This window comes from Crassostrea angulata, chromosome 8, assembly GCF_025612915.1.
Source record: "Crassostrea angulata isolate pt1a10 chromosome 8, ASM2561291v2, whole genome shotgun sequence".
Classification (NCBI taxonomy): Eukaryota; Metazoa; Mollusca; class Bivalvia; order Ostreida; family Ostreidae; genus Magallana; species Magallana angulata.
The window spans coordinates 32464519-32485695 of NC_069118.1; the positions used below are offsets into that span (position 1 = coordinate 32464519).

A 21177-nucleotide genomic window follows, 5' to 3' on the forward strand; every position below is an offset into this window, starting at 1 on the left:
ACGAGTGTCTGAGACTTTTCTTTTATGTTCAGTGGCGGACCGGAGTAAGGAGAGCTCATGGACTCAATTGTTTCAATTATTTTGTAAAGTGCTGCTGTAAACTTTGTTACAGTTATTTTATAAACTATAAAAATAATTTGAATTTTTTGATTTTTTACTAATTTCATGATTTCATGATTAAAAAAAAAACATATATTGTGTAACAATGTTGTAATAACTCATGGAGTCAAAATAACGAAATTACCCCACTATCGATCATATATTAGTACATGTACAAATAAAATAAGCAATTTTAATTAATCTAATTCACAGTTTGATGCCCAAAAAAAGAGAGAGAAAGAATGATTTTGCTACCAAGATTATTTTTCATCATGTGAAAATCTTGTTACTTTTTTGCATCGAGTGTCTTATAGAGTAGCGGTCCTTGAAAAGGTATGTGAAACAATTATTTCTAGAACAGGTGGACTTCACGTGCAATTTTGAAACTGTCATTGAAATTCATTAGGCTAGCTGCTTTACACTGCGTGAATTCCTTCTAAACGCTGCCGTATTCGGATAGATAAGAAAATAGACAAAATAGATTCGAGTTTGGTCAATATTATGATACAATTATATAATTTCAAATTACTTTATAATATAAATGCAAAAATTCAGTTTGCAAAATATAGTAATGGTGAAGGTGAATGTGGTGTGTGTAAGGGGGGGGGGATGAAGGGATGGAAGAATGAAGGAGGGGGCGTTTTCCCTTAATTTGGACGGCAATACATTGCCCTCTCGCTTCTTTCACAACCATTATAAATAAAATGTGAATTGCCATAGGATCGATTTAATTACTTTTTACACGTTAAAACCAAAATCATTTTAAAACTTTAAACGTCTCAAATCTTTTAAATTGAAACATGTGTCTATAATTAGAGATGTGTCTATTTTACTGGAACAGAAATATATATTAAAGAATAATGATCAACTGCTTTAAAATATTGCCATATAAACCAACCCAATTGTATCGATTCACGCCTACAGTGCAAACATGGATCGACTTATTTAGCGTTAAGTAGAGCTTACATATATTATATATATCAGGCACTAAGATGGCGGGGGGGGGGGGGGGGGTATCATCAAAGATTTTTCTTAAATTTACATTCCCCAACGGAATACGATTTTCAGGATTTTTGCAAAGTAACGTCTCCCCCTTTTATTTGCTTGTCAAGATTTTTTGGATAAGTCTGCCCCACCCACCCCTTTCAAAAACGATGCTACGTTCCTGAAAATATAATATATGTATGTACATGTACTTTGAAAGATTGTCTTGTGTTATTTATAATTGAATAGTTTATGAACTAAAAAGAAGAAATCACCAACAGTTAATTAAATAAAGAAAATGGATAAAAATAACATAGCCCGCTTTAGAGGGGTACAGCCTGTTTGGTTTTTATTATATAACGTTACTTTAATATGATTGTCATAATACTTCGTGCATTATATGACACACCGAACAAAAATATTAATTCACCAAAATAGTAATTCTACTTGTGTCTTATTCTGTACATGTTCCTTATTTTTTTTTAATTAAACTAAAGTTTAATTTTAGAAGAAGAAAAAAATATATATATTTATACTCTCAATGAAAAAAAATATGCAGACTTCAGCCAGGCAAGCCAGGCGATGAACGGGGAGTAACTCTTGTCTTCTAATCAGGCTGGTCACGTTCAGAGCAAGATCAGCCATGTTTGGGGCACGCATACCAAACAGTTAAAGAATATGTATTTTTTTGTAAACAAGGTTTGTATTCTTATCACTTGACTAAAATTAAATTGCAAGCCATGGTGATTAAAACATGTTATTCTAATTAGATTTGAAATTATGAATAGAAATATTAAAGTACTTTCGTTTTGAATCTAAATGTTCTGTATATTCAACTCCCTAAATTAGGTAAAGATAATAAAACAATATCAGTTTGACTTATTTTTAAATGATTTAAAACGTTTTGAAAACTGTCTAATAATTTCCAGCTGAAAAAAAATATTCAGAAGGGGATGGGGGTAGGGGTGGGGTAATTTTAGTCATTTACATACATGTGTGGATTCTATAGAGAAATCTACGTTCAAATAATCTTCTTCTTCTTCTTCCTATAATGTGCTGGCCTCGGTTTCCGAGTGTTATAGCACGCATCGAACACAGCTAAAAGCCTCCTATTTACAGTTAAAATCGGGTAAAAACAATGGTCTGCATGTCACTTAAGGGTCATAGGACACAGCTAAGGTGTTGTTTAGCTGCTTCTTGAAGCCATCGATGGTACTGGCTTCTTTAACGTCATCTGACAGGCTGTTCCAGTCCCTGATGGTTCTTGGGAAGAAGGAGAACTTATACACGTCTTTGTATGTTGGTGGCTGACGGTATTTGCTGCCCCTTGTGCGAGTATCCCCTGGTGTTAGATATGATGTTGCTGGGATGTCGATGAGGTCGTTCCTGATCTTATACATCATGATGGGCCGTGATCTTAGTCGGCGTGTTACGAGGGGCTCCCATTGTAGGTCCTCCATCATAGATGTTACACAGCCTGGTGTTCTTACATAATAGTTGCCCTTGACAAACCTTGCAGCTCTCCTCTGGACACCCTCCAACAGTTGTATTTGGGCTTGCTGATATGGGTCCCAGACAGTCGCTGCATACTCCAGGGTGGGCCTGACGATTGTACTGTAAGCAGCTGATTTAATGTCGGCTCTACATCCCTGTATGTTGCGACGGAGAAAACCTAGGGTCTTGCTTGATTTGGCTCGGACATTGTTGATGTGTTCCGTCCAGTTCAGCCTGTTGTTTATGGTTACACCTAGGTACTTTCCACTGCTGACTGATTCGAGGGTGTGGCCATGGAGGAGGTAGTTGTTGGTTATGGGACGTTGTTTCCTGGATACATGGATGACTGTGCATTTCTGGGGGTGGAATTCCATTTGCCATTCTCGTTCCCATTTCTCTAGTGACTTCAGATCTTTTTCACTACTGGCTCTAAAAACCCCTGTCCGTATGAAAATCCTCTGTCTTCCCCTGTCACCCCCTGTGTTTTCACTGTCATCCCCTGTACATCCCCTGTGTGCCACTGTACAGAACCCCTGTGTACCCTGTCATCCCCTGTGCGCCCCTGTACACATCCCCCTGTGTGCCACTGTAAGCCCTTGTCACCCCCTGTACGCCCCTGTCATCCCCTGTAAGCCACTGTATACCCATGTGCATGCCCCTGACATCCCCTGTACGGCTTTTGACTTTTTTTTTTAATATCATTTTCTTAATTCAGCTATTGAAATCACATGTGTTATATTTTGAGCTATATTTGCACTCAACAGCGCCGAATCACAAGACACACTGTTATCGTAATTTTAGAAATCATATGTTTTAGTTGATAATTTATTGATACTTTAATAATCATGCTAACAAAAAAAGATTTGAGATTCACCGGGTGGTAAACCTCAGGTGAAGGCGGGAATTATTTTTTATATTAGGTGTTCAAGCCTCAGTGCATGTTGTCCTTTGGAGCTCGGGAACATCGCTACTCCCTAATGTTTGAAAAAAAAGACATAAGAATACAAACTAGAGTGAATTATTCATTTTTTTGAATTGTCTACAGATATATGCACACTTTACTTATGAATATCTTAAGCCTTTGAATCATATGATTCTTGGTAATAAACAACACACTAGAGACTAAGATCAAGCGCGGCACATGGTTTTTAATTTTGTATATATCTAAACATATAGGAGCGAACTAAAACCAATAAATCAGTCAGAATATAGAATTTATAATCAGCTATGTAACGATAGAGTACACCTTTCTTCTTTTTTCTAACAAAGTTCTTTGTTATACCTTTATTAATTTCCCGTGCATAGCAAAATAAAGCTTCAATAGCTTATATAAATTTGCCTAAGAAATTATTTCATTATGTTTGTTCAATACGTTTCTGACCGGCTAATTGGAGAGAGAGAGAAAGAAAGAGAGAGAGAGAGAGAGAGAGAGAAAGAGAGAGTTTGCATTGATTTTGAATTAAAATTAATTATATAGTTTACCCTGGAATAAATTTCCTAGTAAAAATGCAATCCTAATTTTTACCTATTACTTATTAATTTTTTATTTGATTTATTAAATTTAATTAATTTAATTAATTTTTACCTATTCTTTATCATTCCGCAGCCCTGGTCAGAACATACACAACATACATGTAAATGTGGAACTAGTGTGTTCTTTACATGTAGCCTAAGGAGTTTATACAGAGAGAGAGAGAGAGAGAGAGAGAGAGAGAGAGAGAGAAAAGTTACTAATAGTTTAATCGGGAATTTATTTCCTAATATGTAAACATGCAATCCTAATTAATTTTCATAACCAATTTTCTATAATTATTTAGATTAACTTAGAGCTGTCATATTGATTTTTAATACATCAATGTTTTATACTAGACCAGATCAATTGATCAAAATACTTGAAGACACATGCTTAACAACAACTAGCTGATTGAAGCTACAGTTTTCAAAGGAGAAGATGTTGACATTATTTCACTCGGTCAGTGATTATATAATAGCTACTGTACACAGCCCTTCTTGACAATTTGCAGTTCACGGTAGCAAGAGATGATAGACACACGTGTACACGTATATATACACACAGTTCCTCAGATCTGAATGGTCGGTCAGTGATTATATAATAGCTATATACTGTATACAGCCCTTCTTGACAATTTGCAGTGCACGGTAGCGAGATTAATAACAATGAGGTGACAGACACACGTGTACTTGTATATACACACACGTTCTCAGGTCTGGATGCTCGATAATGCTACACAATAATGCAATATGTTGTTCAAACACACCTTATGACCTTTTTTCCCAGTCTGTCAAGTAAAGAGACAATAGATTGAAAATTTCAATTTTTCAGTTCTGAGAATTTCAAACATGAAATGATTGAAGAGCTTTAAATTCAGAACATTATATGGCACAGTGATATGAATTAAAACTGTATATTGCTCTTTTATATTTTTCATTTTTCAAATGAAATAAAATTTAAATAAATGCCTGATATTTTTCTGATCCGAAACCCGGACCATTGTTTAAGATAACACATGTGTGTATAATTAAATGGTACCCCGTTACCGGCATTTGCATACAGTCACGCATTAAATCATCCATTAACGGTATCATTGCTCTACAGTGTATATGCATGAGGACAATTCTATAGAATAATGCATATAGATAACTCAACTGGAAAATGCACACTAGCTGATAGAAGTTAAAAGTGTCAATGGACCGGTCTAATCCCCCTTTCCGAAAAAAAATCAACTCTCTCTCTCTCTCTTTCTCTCTCTCTCATGATTTATAAAAAAAAATACTGACAGCAATTATCAGCGATTTACATGAACTTCATTAAGGCTGTTTAATTCTATGCATCATTACACTGGTCAAAACATTCAAAATATATCATTTCATCATTTCGATCGGTGTGTGGTTATCTGCACGTGCTGATCATGTTGTGTTATTATACAGGGCACAGAACATTGCAGATTTCACGCACTCCTCCACTTTTTTTTCTTTCTTTCTTTTTTTTTATACAAATTACAGAACACGGTCATTTGTATAAACTTAATGCATGTAATAAAATAAGCGGTTTATCGGTATACAAGTATATCTTGATTTGTGTCAATGTTGAGACAAAATTATTTACGTTTGTAATATTGCCCTCTATGAAATGCAAAGAAAAACAAGCACCGTCTAAAACATGAATGCTAAATATACATTTTTAAAAATCCGAATTAATTAAAAGCTATTTATTTTATTAGCGAGCAGTAAAAGACAGTACAGGGGATGTCAGGGGCATGCACAGGGGTATACAGTGGCTTACAGGGGATGACAGGGGCGTACAGGGGGTGACAGGGGCTTACAGTGGCACACAGGGGTTGTGTACAGTGGCGCACAGGGGATGACAGGGTATACAGGGGCTCTGTACAGTGGAACACAGGGGATGTACAGGGGATGACAGTGAAAACACAGGGGATGACAGGGGAAGACAGGGGATTTTCATACGGACAGGGGTTTTTAGAGCCAGTAGTGTTTGGAGCTGCTCAGCATCGGCTCTGGAGTTTATTTTCCGATAAAGCAGACAATCGTCAGCAAATAATCTTGCGTCTGATGATGTATGCTCCGGCAAGTCATTGATATAGGTGAGAAATAGTAATGGTCCCATCACAGTACCCTGGGGAACCCCTGAGATGACATCAGCTCTGGTAGAGGATTGACCCTCTAAGTTGACTTGCTGTGTCCGTTTCGCAAGGAAATCCTTGATCCAGTTCCATGTGTTACCTCTGATACCATAGAAGTGCAATTTGTGTAGGAGGCACTGGTGTGGCACTTTGTCAAAGGCCTTGGAGAAGTCCAACAACACTATGTCTACTTGCTCTCCATGGGCCAGTGACTTGGCCACCTCGTCCACTGTAATCAACAACTGCGACTCGCATGATCGTCTTGCTCTAAAACCGTGTTGCTGGTCTGCCAGAATATGGTTACTGTCGTAGTGATCCATGATTTGGCTATGTACGATATGTTCCAACAACTTACATGATATGGAAGTTAAGGAGACTGGGCGGTAGTTTGAGGCTAAGTGTCTCTCTCCTTTCTTAAATATGGGGACAATAGATGCTTCCCTCCAGTCATCTGGCACTTTTCCAGTATCAAGTGAGAGTTGGAACAGTTTTGTCATGATTGGGGTTAGTTCTGGTGCAAAGTCCTGGAGGAATCTCGCTGGAATTGTGTCTGGTCCGGTTGCTTTGTGTACATTTAGGCCCTTCAGGAGCTTGCATACACCACTTCTTCCTATGCGGATGTTGTTCATAGAAGGATGTGGGCTATCTCCTTTTGATGGCATGTCTGCTTGGTCTTCCTTTGTGTAAACCGAATGAAATTGGTTGTTTAGGATTTCTGCCTTGGACACTGTGTCACTATGGAGCAGTCCATCTGGACCCTTAAGTGGAGACACGCCGCTGGAGTCCTGTTTTTGATGTTTAATGTAGGACCAGAATCTCTTTGAATCCTCACTTATCACTTCCTGTAGGTATTTTTCCCTTGCCAGTCGTATCTCTCGCTGGCATGATGTTTTCAGTTTGTTGTATCGATTTCTGTCTCTGTTGTTTTTGGTTCTTGTTGCTATTTGATGTGCTCTATTTTTTCTTCTTGTGAGCCTGTTTAGGTGGGTATCAATCCATGGGATGTGATGGCCTTGATCTAGTAAACTTAGTTGGTATATGTTTCCTCATCAAGTCATTGATCATACCCTTGAACTTGGCCCATATTAGATTGATGTCCCTGATGTTGTCACATTCCTTATAGTTGTTCTTTATTTCTTCTCTGATGGCATCCATATTGGCCCTTTTCCACAGAAAGATCTCTCTTCTTTGGTGTTTCGATCTTACTGGTTCCACTGCTGCATCACATAAGATAACATCGTGATCAGCTTTGCCAATGGGTGGTAAACTCCTAATCTTTTCTATCAGGGTTGGGTGGGAAGTAAATAGTAGATCTAGGATATTATCCCCTCTTGTCTTGCAGGTTATTACTTGTTCTAAGCCTAGTTCTTCGCTGGTATTCACTATGGACTCACTGATATACTTTGGGTAGATGTTGTTCCCACTGAGTACATTATGTGATTTCCAATCTATGTCGGGTGCATTAAAGTCCCCACCAATGTGGAAGATTGCCTTCTTGTGCTGCTGTTTGAGTGATGTAATGACTTCCTTGAAACTGTCAAGGTAACTTTCACCAGAGCCTGGTGGTTGATAGAAAGATGATACTATCAGTTGTTTCCCATTAGGTAGGTCAATCTTTACAGCAATCAGTTCAACTGCTTTGCTGGAGAATATCTCTGATGATGTGAGTGAGGTGTGGACTGCTATAAGTACTCCCCCATAGTTGTCTGTACCTCGATCCCTCCTGTACACTGTGTAGGTATCAGGGAAAAGTTCTGATGACAGTATGTCTTTGTTTGTCCACGTTTCGGTGCCGATTATGACATCGGGTGCTGTGGTTTCTATCAATACTTCAAGCTCGGCCGCTTTATTTTTGATTGACTGGAAGTTGGTGATGATAGTGCGGAGTCCTTTACGCTGATGGTTAGGTATAACTCTTGAATTACTAGTTTTCGGTGAAGATGTTAGTAGTGGACTCCAGATTGACGATGATGTGGTATTGTCCAATGAATGGCTACTACAGTCTGATAACAAAGAAAACGAGTTGTTACTTAATGGCACATCATATAAGGTTGTTGAGTGGTTACAACTATTGCAGTTAGTACAGAACCAGGAGGTTGAACTGTTTCCTAATTGGTGGTATGATTCATCTGATATCCCCATGCACTTTGCATGGAACCATTGGTTGCATTCATCACAAGCCACAGCTTTCTGGTTTGACTTACATGGTTTCTCACAAAAACCACATGGATACTTAACTGGTCCTGGGTTTGTTTCAATGCCCCCTATCATTAGCAAGATGAGTAGAAGGCGATAGGACATCACTGTTGATGACTGTTTCCTAACCCTTACATGAGTCAGCCAGTTGTAGATAATTGTAGGGTGTTGGATTGATATATTCTCTATGAAAGTTAGGGGGTGGTATTTAAGTAGAGTAGGTGATAATTTAAGGTTGTACTCAAGTTCATTGCTGGTCTTCTTGGTGATCGTTGAGCTAAGTATGAGCAAATACAAAGTAATCAGAGTAAATTCGAAATGCATCGGAGAAAACCGGAAGTTGAATGTTTTCAATTCAAATATGTTGTTTTTGATGGAGGGAGGTGAAATATGCCAAAATTTTCACATCATCCGTGTCCAAATATGCTACGAATTCTTTATCATAGTTTCAGGACAAGCTGGAAGTCAATTTCACAGGGTTTTGTCTGTTTTCGTTTGAGTAAATCGGAGGCGCTTCAGCTGTGTTCGATCCCGATCCCGACTTATATGTTACATAATATTAATAATGTTACATACAATATCAGTTTTTCATTGTGACAGTCTCTGAGAATTTAAAAAAACATAAACATCCTTTTCATTTTACAACTGAAAATAAAAAATATAAGTATTACATATTTTTTTAGAGATTGAACAACTATGGATCCTCATTCCAGTGCCCAGGATGTACCTCGATGTGACCTTTGTGAGACCACCATAGTACACAGCTACTGTGACTTTTGTCATTTCAACCTCTGCACGCCATGTATAGGCAAACACATCTCAGATGGATACGACAAACATAAAATAGTCCCTTTTAAGGAACGAAGATCAACCCTCATTTATCCAACATGTGAAATACATCCACACAAGAATTGTGATTTTCGGTGTGAGGATTGCGGAAACATTTTTGTTTGTTCTTCCTGTACTGCATCTAAACAGCACAAGGGACATAACTTTGTAGAAGTTACAGAAGTTTACAACACAAAGAAAGAAGTTATTAAAAAAGACACAAAAGACTTGGAGGATCATATTTCCCCTAAGTATGAAGGAATTGCACTCGACTTGGAAAATCAGCTTGCCAACCTGGATGGAGGATATGAGAAACTTACAACAACAATTTCAAAACAAGGAGAGCAATGGCACAGAGAAATCGACGTCGTTATCAACAAAATGAAAACTGAACTCAGTGATATAAAAGAGAAACACAGAGACATTTTACAGAAACACTTGAATGAAATCAAACAGATACAGTCTCTCATAAAAGAAACATTACAGACCATAAGGAAAATCGAGAAATCCACTGAAGTATCTTCGACCATTGAATACAGCTCTAAGATCAGAGAGATCAGCAAGCTTCCACCCAAGGTTCAGGTATCACTGCCAACATTCATTCCAAAACCAATAGACCGTGAGAAGCTGTATAGTTTGTTTGGACAGATCACCCCATTATCTACTGCTACAGAAGAAAATGTTTTGTCACTAAACCAACCCAACACTTCAGCCAGAGAACTACTGGATGAACCAGAGCTTGTTGTCACAATACAGACTAAGTATAAATATCTACGCAGTGTTACCTGTCTGACTGAGGACAGGATTTGGACGAGTGGACAGACCAATGATATCAAATGCTTCAACATTAAAGGTTCACTCTTCCAAACAATCAAAACAAAATCAGGAAATGGGCCTGACGATATAGCTGTAGACATTAACGGGGATCTATTTTACGCTGACGGGACAACAAGGACAGTAGATAAAGTGAAAAATGGACAGACGGTAGAGTTGATCAGATTACAGGGATGGAAGCCCAAACAGCTGTGTGTCACCTCTACTGGTGATCTCCTGGTTACCATGTACAGTGATGTTGAACCTCAATCCAAAGTTGTTCGTTACTCGGGATCTACAGAGAAACAAACAGTTCAATTTGATGGTGAAGGTAAACCTCTGTACTCAGGAAATTGTTATAATAAATACATCACAGAGAACAGAAACCATGACATCTGTGTAGCTGACTTTAAGGCTGGCGCAGTAGTGGTGGTCAATCAGGACGGGAAACTCAGATGGAGATACACCGATCACCCCTCAGTTACCAAGAAGGAAGCATTCAAACCCTATGGTATCACAACAGACAGTCAGAGTCGTATCCTGACAGCAGACAGTGACAACCATTGTATCCACATTCTGGATCAGAATGGACAGTTTCTCCGTTACATTGATAACTGTGATCTGGTGGATCTTATGGGTGCATGTGTGGACAATAATGACAATCTGTTTGTGTGTGAGTTTTTCAAAGGGAATGTAAAGAAAATCAAATATCTAAAGTAGACATCAATTATAAAAATGTGATGAATCAAACAAAAGTGGCCTTTTTCTGACATGTATATTGAATTTCATTGTTAGCATTCTCTATGAAATAGATTTAAACTTTGCTTTCCTTATACGTATGGATTCATCATGCAATTCTATTCTTTCACTTTATTTCCTTATTATATTATTAATTTTATTTTCAATAAAAAATATCTCTAATCTGTTTCCATTATTTCAAGTAAGTAGCATTTGAGCATCGTTTGCATGTATTATACAGCTGTTGTACCTTATCAAATAAATTGAAAAGTGGCATGATCATCATTGTCATGTCAATTATCAAGATAGAAGTAGATTTCGCATGTTGCAGAGTCCTATACATACAATATACTGGTATTACATGTACATACATGTATATGTAAAAGTTATATATTAATATATTAATGATTTATATATTATAAATGAAAAATAAAGGCTTTAATTGACAGGGACCATTTATTGGTATTAATAGAATATTTCTGAAACATATACAACTGTCTTTAACAGCTCTTTAATGTACAAGAAAAACATTGCTTTGTATGCTTCGAGCAGAGGTTATGTAATTTGGGGCACCTGTTTTATTGTGTCAACTGGTCAAACAAAAATTCTTTGCTGTACTTCAACCCTTGTATATAAATATATATGACTGTATTTTTATTTGATATTGCAGTAGGTATCATCATGATACAATCTTGTATAGAAATAAAAATGAATCAATTGCTCACACATCAAAATGAAAGTTAAATCTGTCTGCCTTTTTATTTCTTTCCCATTACTTAAGATATTAATACATGTTACGTGTTTCCTCTGAAAAATGTTTGAATAATGAATTTAGTTTGTTAAAATAGTTCAGTTTATTGAATAAAATTTCTATCTGGTGTTGTACAAGAAAAACACCATATACTCTGAGTATAAACATACAGTTCAACTAAAATTTTGAACATCTCTACAAGTTCATGCTTTTTGCCATTAAAATATCTATGTCTGGTAAACTTTTTGATAAGTTCTTCCTTATGAACATCTGCACAAGTGTATGATTTTTTGCCATTGAAATATTTGTGTCTTGTAAACCTTCTTTTAATAGTTCTATCATTTAGACAACATGTTTTTTAAACAATGTCAAGTTTGATTCTCTGCAGGTTGTTTTGGAGTGTCTGAATTAATAAACTTATGTTGATAATCTTCCATGAAAGTATTGTGTCATGGTAAGGTCGTTTGCAAAAGATCAAGAACGCGTTGCGAAAAACCAACACGCCGCCATGCTGTCAGTCAACACACCGTCGAGATATCACACGGAAATGAAAAATCAGGTATTACACTGAACTAATTTGAAAGTTGAAAGAGATGGACACCTAATGTAATGTATTTTTGTATGAAATGAACACATTTGTTAGTATTGCCGTTTGTATGACTGATTTTCATCTATAACTTTCAAGTGGAAGAACGATAAAGCGACGTTTTTTACGAATTACCATATCGAAAACGAAATGAACAGAATTTAAAGTGAGTGAAACTGGTCAACCGAACAATTCAAACACCAACATTCCAACGGGTCTCACTCCTACCACAATGGTCGTTCTTTATAATTTATGTTGTTTGGGGTTTTTTTTATTTGACACTATAAAACTGAATACCTATTTCAATCCAAAAATATGTTCCATCAATAGGAAGCTCTTGTTTTAAAGTTGCGTCGCAAATAATTGATTTAAATCAATTTTGTTTCATTTTATATGATTGTGCAGTTTGCGAACGTAATGTTAAAAACCTCAAACCAATTTTTAAGATTTAGAAATTATTCTATTTTTCTGGATGAACACTTTTCTGTTTTGTTAAGTATAGATTCAAGTTTGTCTTATTCATGAGCAACAGGGTTGTATACTCGGGCCTCGGTGGTAGAATTTTTACATTTGAATACAGTGGAGCCTCAGTTATCCGGACGCTTTCGTTCCCAAGTCCAATCGTCCGGATAGGTGAAGCGTCCGGATATCTGAAATATGTCTATTGTTGTCATGAATGATAATGTATTTGTAGACAATATAATTATTTGGCTCCCATTGTTGATAGTAGGTTATTTTGCCTTTCATATCATATAGCAACACATACTAGAGTTTTCTGTTGTTATGAACGGTTTTAGATATAAAGAACTCTGCTTTATTTTATTATGAAATATTAACCGGACAATAATGATAACCGAACCTAGCTAAATTCTTTGTGTCCAAATGTGATATGTGTGTGATACACTGTTCTTCGCAATTTTCCAATTTTTGAAAGTGATTTAGGAACTCAGTGTGTATATATAAGCTACTCATGAGATTCTAGCACGTAAAAAAGGTGTGAAACTAAATTGACAGGGGTAATCTTTTGTTCTAAGTAGGGTATCATCAAATCATTCATCATTCAATGAAGCAAGATTAGTAGTAAATCAGTATGTTGTGGTAAAAACAGACCGTCCGGATGCGGAACGCCGAATTCCGGATAAATGAGACAAAATAACATATAATAAAATCTGTTCCCATATAAAATCGTCCGTAAACTGAAACGTCCAGTTATCTGGCGTCCGGATATCTGAGGCCCCACTGTAAATAGAGAAAATGTTTTTAAAATCTTATTCCAAAAACGTGACACAACAAAAGAAGCTCATTGTTTAACCGGAGAATATGTTACGATAAATTGAAAATCTTTGAAAATCAAGATACTCTGTACTAAGCTGTCTATATATTTTTTATTTGATAGTCAACAGACGACACTTCGTTGGCTTTCTTTTTCTCTGGGGAGCGACGTGGCACCTTGGCGTCTTGTTTAAATTTCACATGCTTCCAATTCACATGTATGTGTCTGTTATAAAAGGATAAAAAAAAACCACAAAAGATCCGACATAAGAATAAAAACAAAAGAACCCATCAATCCCATTCTCCAAATAAAAAGTAAAACACACGAAACCAAACCAAAACAAAAACAAAACAAAAAAACAAGCCGGTTTTAATACACAAATGCTCACTGCATATAAAGCTTGAAAATGAAGCCACATTTTGCTTTAATTTGCTGGTACTGGTATTGTTGGTCACTTCTGGGTATTTTGGAGCTAAAAGGGCAAATAACAGTCAAACAGAAAAAAGAATTTCATAACAAATAAGATCCAATTATATTCTTCTTCATATTGATAAAAGTAAAGAAATCATTACTTTAGTCTATGCATTTTACATTGTAAATTTACAACACCCACTATACGCATCGCCCTTATCTGTAGAAACACAAAGGTTAAATTTGAAGAAAGTAGTGCACTTAGTATACGATTTTGCATACGAGCCCACCATACAACGCTTTTGCAAACATAAGATATTTTTAACACTATACTATGGTACATGTAGCATTCTTCTGCCTCTTGTTTGCAAGTCATTTTTCTATCAAATATGTTGACATGCAAGTTCATAACGTTGACATGAAAGATAGTGCCAACATGCAACATAACTATGTTGACAAGCAAAAAAATCTTCCTGCAAATATGCATGTCTATTCCTTCAGGAATTACAAATTTCCAAATTTTTAGGAAAAAAAATGGAATCGGAATGTCCTGGTAATATGCACATCCGCACATTATGTCCTGAATACCTACAAAGTTTCACGAAATTCCTTGCAGCGGTTACAGAGGATTTGCGCTTAAAAACTACTTAAACTATAGTCAATAGATGGTAAAAATTGTAAGTTCAAAAGAACCAAACGTCATATAACAAATTAGGGAATCAGGCTTTCCTGGTAATATGCATTTCTACACAATGTGTACTAAATACCTACAGATTTCTACCAAAATATATACAGCGATCTTTTTGCTTTTTTTTTTTTGCTTACAAAAAAACAGGACTAACGGACTGACGGACAGATCAAAACAGTGTGCCCCTCGGAACTTCGTTGAGTGGGTTTTAAAAAAACATTTAAAGATTGAGAAATACTAGACGCCTACACGAGTCTTTGAAGTGTAGATAGTAAACACATGATTCAAAATACCACCAACTATATGAGGTTAAACTGCAGGTAATGGTTCTACATTTTATAGGTTCAGTAAAAATAAAGATAAAAACTTTTTCAATTGTTATATAAAAAGTGTTTACAATTGTCGAGCTATCAATATACAGTTTGTTGAATTAAGAAACATTGACCGACGTATTAATTATATGCAAACTTCCTTCAAAGGAGGAATGCGTAAATATTAACTAAATTACGTTATTTCGTTAATGTTTCCTCTTGAAATTTTGTATATAGATAAAATAAATTGTAATTATGACTGCTAGGTATTTTCGTTTGTTGGTGTTTTGTACGTTGTATAACATTATTTCAAACTTCCAAAAACACGAAACGCGGGGCGATTCGAAAGAGCCAAAAATGACTGTAACTTAAAATTGATAACTTTGGATTCTAATGCTAGTATTAATATTGAGAAATATTTGATAAGTTAAATTCCTTGTATCTTGATCGTCATCAACATTCTGTAATTCCTGCAATGAAAACGTTCATTCGGAATTAATCCCGACAGCTAGGGCATGTCCGTTTGCAAGAGTACATTGTATGTCCCGGTTTTCATGTCACTCATACACATTTTGCTCTAATGGAAGGTCATGTATTGTGGATAAACTGATAAGTTCATTTGCTATGTATTGGAACCATTTCTACAGCACACAATTCAAAAATTAATCAAAATCAGCTGCTATCTTTGTCAGCGGTCTGTAAACCTCTATTGGTATTATTGTTATTGATGAAAATTCTTATAAAAATTAGTACAGTACAGTAAAGAACGGCATAGCACAGCCACCACGGCATAGTATATGTGAAATGCTTCAAGTTGTAAAAAAAAATATTGTATGTCACCCCTTCAAATGTTATTGTTATTTAAATTTAGACCACGTGGTTTTATTTGACCCTTTCAGTTTCGCAGTAAAAATCGTGCCTCGTGTTTATAGTCATCTAGGTACTTGTTGTCAAATATAAATTCTAGACGTATATTGATTTTAAACTTTATTTTCATTAATTGTTGGGTAAAATGTGTTCTAGAAATAAATGTGACAATACAAAAATAGTTTTTTTCTGCTGTTGCAACAATTAACATGAGTAGTAGAGATCCCCCCTACGAATTATTTTCGATCCGCGCCTGACTTAGTAATAACATCAATTGTGAAAGAGACTATACTATTTTATGCAGAATGTTCCTTGAAAATAGCTCGATATACTAAGTTTTTATGCAAAACATTTACCCATTATTTTTTTTAAAACATAATATTGCACACCACAAGCATCAAACATGGCTATGATTTTATTTAGCAACCCATTGTTTATATTTTCAACTACTCAACACGTGGCTGAACGCGAACGATAACTCTGTTCTGAATATCATCGTTAAATTTAAATAACCGCTAGATGGTGAAATAAGACATAAATTTTAAAAGATTTTGATGTTTTAACATAAATCAAAGTAGGATATGATATGAAAATTGACCAGTACTTACGTATTTTGAGAATATTATCCGAACACTTATACCTCCGCTCGAAATTTCACAGGAACTGAACAAATCTCGGTGAAGTCTCGTGAACTTTCATTCGAGCACCTCTGGATTTATTACATACTTAGCAACGATAAAGAAAACATTCCGAACACATTCGCAGGGGTGGTGTTTATAGATTCTACAAATACAGCTAGGCTCCTGACATTACATATTTTTCTCATAGTAAACATTATACCCAACCTAAATACTAGGTAAGCAGTATATTCTTTATATTACGAGAAAAATATGTAACGCCAGGTGCCATTGTCTGCAGAACATAAAAGAAAGCACCCAGGCACGTAACGTTGTTTTATAGTGGTGATGGGAGAGGGGGGACTTATTTGAAACTTTGAAGGGCAAAAAAAAATTAAAAACAATAAATTATACCTTTTCCAGAAAATCTTCAAAATCTTAATTTGTGTTAGAGGAAAGGGGTAGTGAAGAGCGATAACTACGTAATCGCTTAAGATAATTGCGTTAGTTTTCATGTAATTTCCAATCATGGGGCTCCCTAAGCCTTCTAAACTGAATTTTCTGTATGTACATTTTAAATAAATTTCAGAATATTCTCCTCCCCCCCCCCCATTCTGTACGTGCCTGATATTTAGTTGACAGTTTGATACACAAAAAATGTATTTGCTGCCAAGATTTCTTTCCTTCATTTAAAAATCTCGTTTCTATTTTGCATGTCATCTTGTATTATATCAGTCCTTTAAAAGGAACGTGAAACATTTAATTGAAACTTGTCATTGAGATTCATTTTAGCCAGCTTTTTCAATAAGTGAATTCTCTCTAAACGCTGCCGTATGCGGATACAATGTACTACTAAGTATTCGAGTTCAATACTAGTATTTATATGATACAGTTATATTATTTCATCTTAAACTGTGATAATTTAATATATCTAGATGATTGAATTATGACCTAAATATCCAAACAAGTCCGTCTGCGGAATGTGATGTCTATGTGTGTTTGGTTATTTTTTTTGGGGGGGGGGGGGGGGTGGGTGGGGGCGGGCTAAGGGATGTGAGGATTGCAGAGGGAGCGTTTTCCCTTCCTTTTGACGAGCAATGCATTGTCCTCTCGGTTCTATGTACGTCCTTTAATAAGAAAGAAAGAAAAAAAATATTAATACTACTAAAGACTAGGGATCAACTACTTGCCAAACCAAGCTCTTGACCTGTTACAAACTTATTCAGTTTTTATGTCTGGGACACATTTGATGCATGAACCTCTTGCTCAAATTTAAGTACAAAAGTAAACAACACTTACATTTCTCGATACCTGCTTGAAGCAAATTGGTATCGATATACGCCCAAACGGGATAGCACGAACTTATTAAGCTTTAACATGTTTAAGTACATCTCCAATCATGAATAAGAACTGTATTAGATTTTGGAAAAGAGTGGTTTTGTGTTATTCATATTCAGTTGACGAACTAAAAAATATTTTTATACCAACAGTTATAGCATTGATAAAAACATAACCAGCGTAAGAGGTATACTTTTTTGTATAATTAGAGCGAATTAAGCAGATAAGGAAGTTCCCCAACTAAAAAATTAAATCGCTAAAATACTAATTTTATTTGTGTCTTATTCTGTACATAGTCTATAGATTTTTAATACACTGTCTGAAGCATGATATTTACCCAGTGAAACAACATCCAGAGACTTGAACCAGACTACGTCGATAGCGATGAACGGGAAGTAACTCTTGTATTTTTTTTCCACTTTGATCAGGTGTTCACATTCAGAGCAGGAATTTGGGGGCACGCCTACCAGATAGTTAGAAATTGTGAAATTTCTTCTAAAAAAAGGTTTGTATTTTCCTAATCTTTATTAGTGCACATTCACTTAGTTAAAACTAACATTAAGTTGATAGATATGGCTATTAAAACATACAATTCTAATATATTATAATGGATCCTTCTATATTATGAATGAAGTTTATTAAGCTACTTTCGTTTTGAATCTTATGTTCTGTATATTTAATTCAAGAAAATACATGTATCTAGATATACAAACTTCACGATATCAGCTTGAGTTATTTAGAAATGATTTCTAAATTATTGAAAACTGTCCCATGATTTGTATCAATGTCCGACTGAAAAATAATTTTAAAACGGGGGGGGGGGGGGGGGAAGTTTAGTAATCTATGTGGGGTTTATTTTAAGAAATTTAAAGTCAAATAATGTTACATACAAAATCAATTCTTCGCTAACTATGTATAAGGATTAGGAAAACTGCGACGTTTTTTCTCTTAAGGCTCCCATAGTCAATGCTAAAGGATATCCTTTCTCCAGCGTCACAAACGTTTGTGGGTTCTGTGTTGTACTTTAAGAACCAGTAGATCCTAATAAATCTATTGAAGACGAACACAAGTTTCTTTTGAATCGAATTAAATGAACAAGTTGTAAATGTACATCAAATGGCTCTTTCTCCTAGCTCTCTTTCCCCTGGCTCTTTTTTCACATTCTCTCTCTCTCTCTCTCCTTATATAATCTGCCCAGACACCTCACGATGTTAGGGCATTAGGGAAGCAGGCTCCGGTACTGAGGCCTGCTACACCATTAGGGCATCAGGCTCCAGTATTAGGGCCTGCTACACCACTAGGGCACCTGTTAGGGCAGCAAGCACCAGTATAAGGACTAAATTATAAAACAAAGTATTAAACAGTAGTTATTTATAAAACAGGAATACATCAAACAAAAATGCTACAAAACAGTAATAACCTTTTATTTTTATCAGTGATTTGAACATTACATTTTTTATTTTAATTTATTATTTATTTATAGAGTGAACAGCCATGGATCCTCATTCTAGTGCCCAGGATATACCCCGATGTGACCTTTGTGAGACCGTCATAGTACACAGCTACTGTGACTTTTGTCATGTCAACCTCTGCAAGCCCTGCATTGGAGATCACATCTCGGATGGATATCATAAACATATCATAGTCCCTTTCAAGGAACGAAGATCAACCCTCATTTATCCAAAATGTGAAACACATCCACAAAAAAATTGTGAATTTCAGTGTGAGGATTGCGGAAACATTTTTGTTTGTTCTTCCTGTACTGCATCTAAGCAGCACAAGGGACATAACTTTGTAGAAGTTACAGAAGTTTACAAGACAAAGAAAGAAGTTATTAAAAAGGACACAAAAGACTTGGAGAATCACATTTCCCCTAAATATGAAGAAATTGCACTCGACTTGGAAAATCAGCTTGCCAAACTAGATGGAGGATATGAGAAACTTACAACAACAATGTCCAAACAAGGAGAACAATGGCACAAAGAAATCGACATCGTTATCAACAAAATGAAAACTGAAATCAGCGAGATAAAAGTAAAACACAGAGACATTTTACAGAAACACTTGAATGAAATCAGACAGATACAGTTTCTCATAAAAGAAACATTACAGACCATAAGGAAAATCGAGAAATCCACTGAAGTATCTTCAACCATTGAATACAACTCTAAGATCAGAGAGTTCAGCAAGCTTTCACCCAAGGTTCAGGTATCACTGCCAACATTCATTCCAAAACCAATAGACCGTGAGAAGCTGTATAGTTTGTTTGGACAGATCACCCCATTATCTACAGCTACAGAAGAAAATGTTTTGTTACTGAACCAATCAAACACTTTTGTCAGAGAACTACTGGATGAACCAGAGCTTGTTGCCACAATACAGACTGGGTATGGAAATCTACGCAGTGTTACCTGTCTGAATGAAGAGAGGATATGGACAAGTGGAGAGACCAATGATATCAAATGCTTCAACATTCAAAGTTCTCTCCTCCAGACAATTAAAACTAAATCAGGTAATTTCCCCAGTGATATAGCAGTAGACAGTGATGGGGATCTAATTGTCTCTGATGGAGCAATTAGGACAGTGTATAAAGTAAAGAATGGACAAACAGAAGAGTTGATCAGATTACAGGGATGGGTGCCCTTTAATCTTTGTGTCACCTCCACTGGTGATCTCCTGGTTACCATGTTCAGTGATGATAAAACTCAGTCCAAAGTTGTCCGTTACTCGGGATCTACAGAGAAGCAAACAATTCAATTTGATGATGAAGGTAAACCTCTGTACTCAGGGAATAATCATACTAGATACATCACAGAGAACAGAAACCATGACATCTGTGTAGCTGACTGGGAGGCTGGTGCAGTAGTGGTGGTTAATCAGGACGGGAAACTCAGATGGAGATACACCGGTCATCCCTCAGTTACCAAGAACCAACCATTTGAACCTACTGGTATCACAACAGACAGTCAGAGTCATGTACTGACATCAGATTATAGGAACCATTGTATCCACATTCTGGATCAGAATGGGCAGTTTCTCCGTTACATTGACAACTGTGATCTGGAGGCTCCTTTTGGTTTATGTATGTACAATAATGAAAATCTGTTTGTGTGTGAGTACAGCAAAGGCAATGTGAAGAAAATTAAATATCTAAAGTAGACATCATCAATTATAAAAATGTGATGAAAATCAAACAAAAGTGGCCTTTTTCTGATGTGTATATTGAATTTCATTGTTAGCATTTTCTATGAAATAGTTTTAAATTTTGCTTTCCTTTATATACTGATGAATTCATAAATTCTATTCGTTCATTATATTATTAATTCTATTTTCAATAAAAAAAAATCTCTAATCCAATTCCATTAGTTGAAGTAAGTAGCATTTTAGCATTGTTTGCATGTTATATACAACTGTTGTACCTTATCAAATAAATTGACAAGTGTCATGATCATCAGTGTCATGTCAATTACCTAGATAGATGTAGATTTCGCATGATGCTCAGTCCTATACAAACAATATGC

The 21177-nt window shown here is 35.9% G+C and overlaps 1 protein-coding gene across 1 annotated transcript; it reads left to right on the forward strand.

Moving 5' to 3' along the window:
- Positions 1–1693: 1693 nt before the first annotated feature.
- On the forward strand, positions 1694–21117 carry LOC128158786 (uncharacterized). The gene is made up of 4 exons (XM_052821745.1): positions 1694–1782; positions 9119–10753; positions 18135–18139; positions 19149–21117. Exons 2-4 carry the CDS (start codon positions 9132–9134, stop codon positions 20813–20815), a joined length of 3294 nt encoding a protein of 1097 aa, XP_052677705.1. The 5' UTR covers positions 1694–1782; positions 9119–9131; the 3' UTR covers positions 20816–21117.
- Positions 21118–21177: the final 60 nt, after the last annotated feature.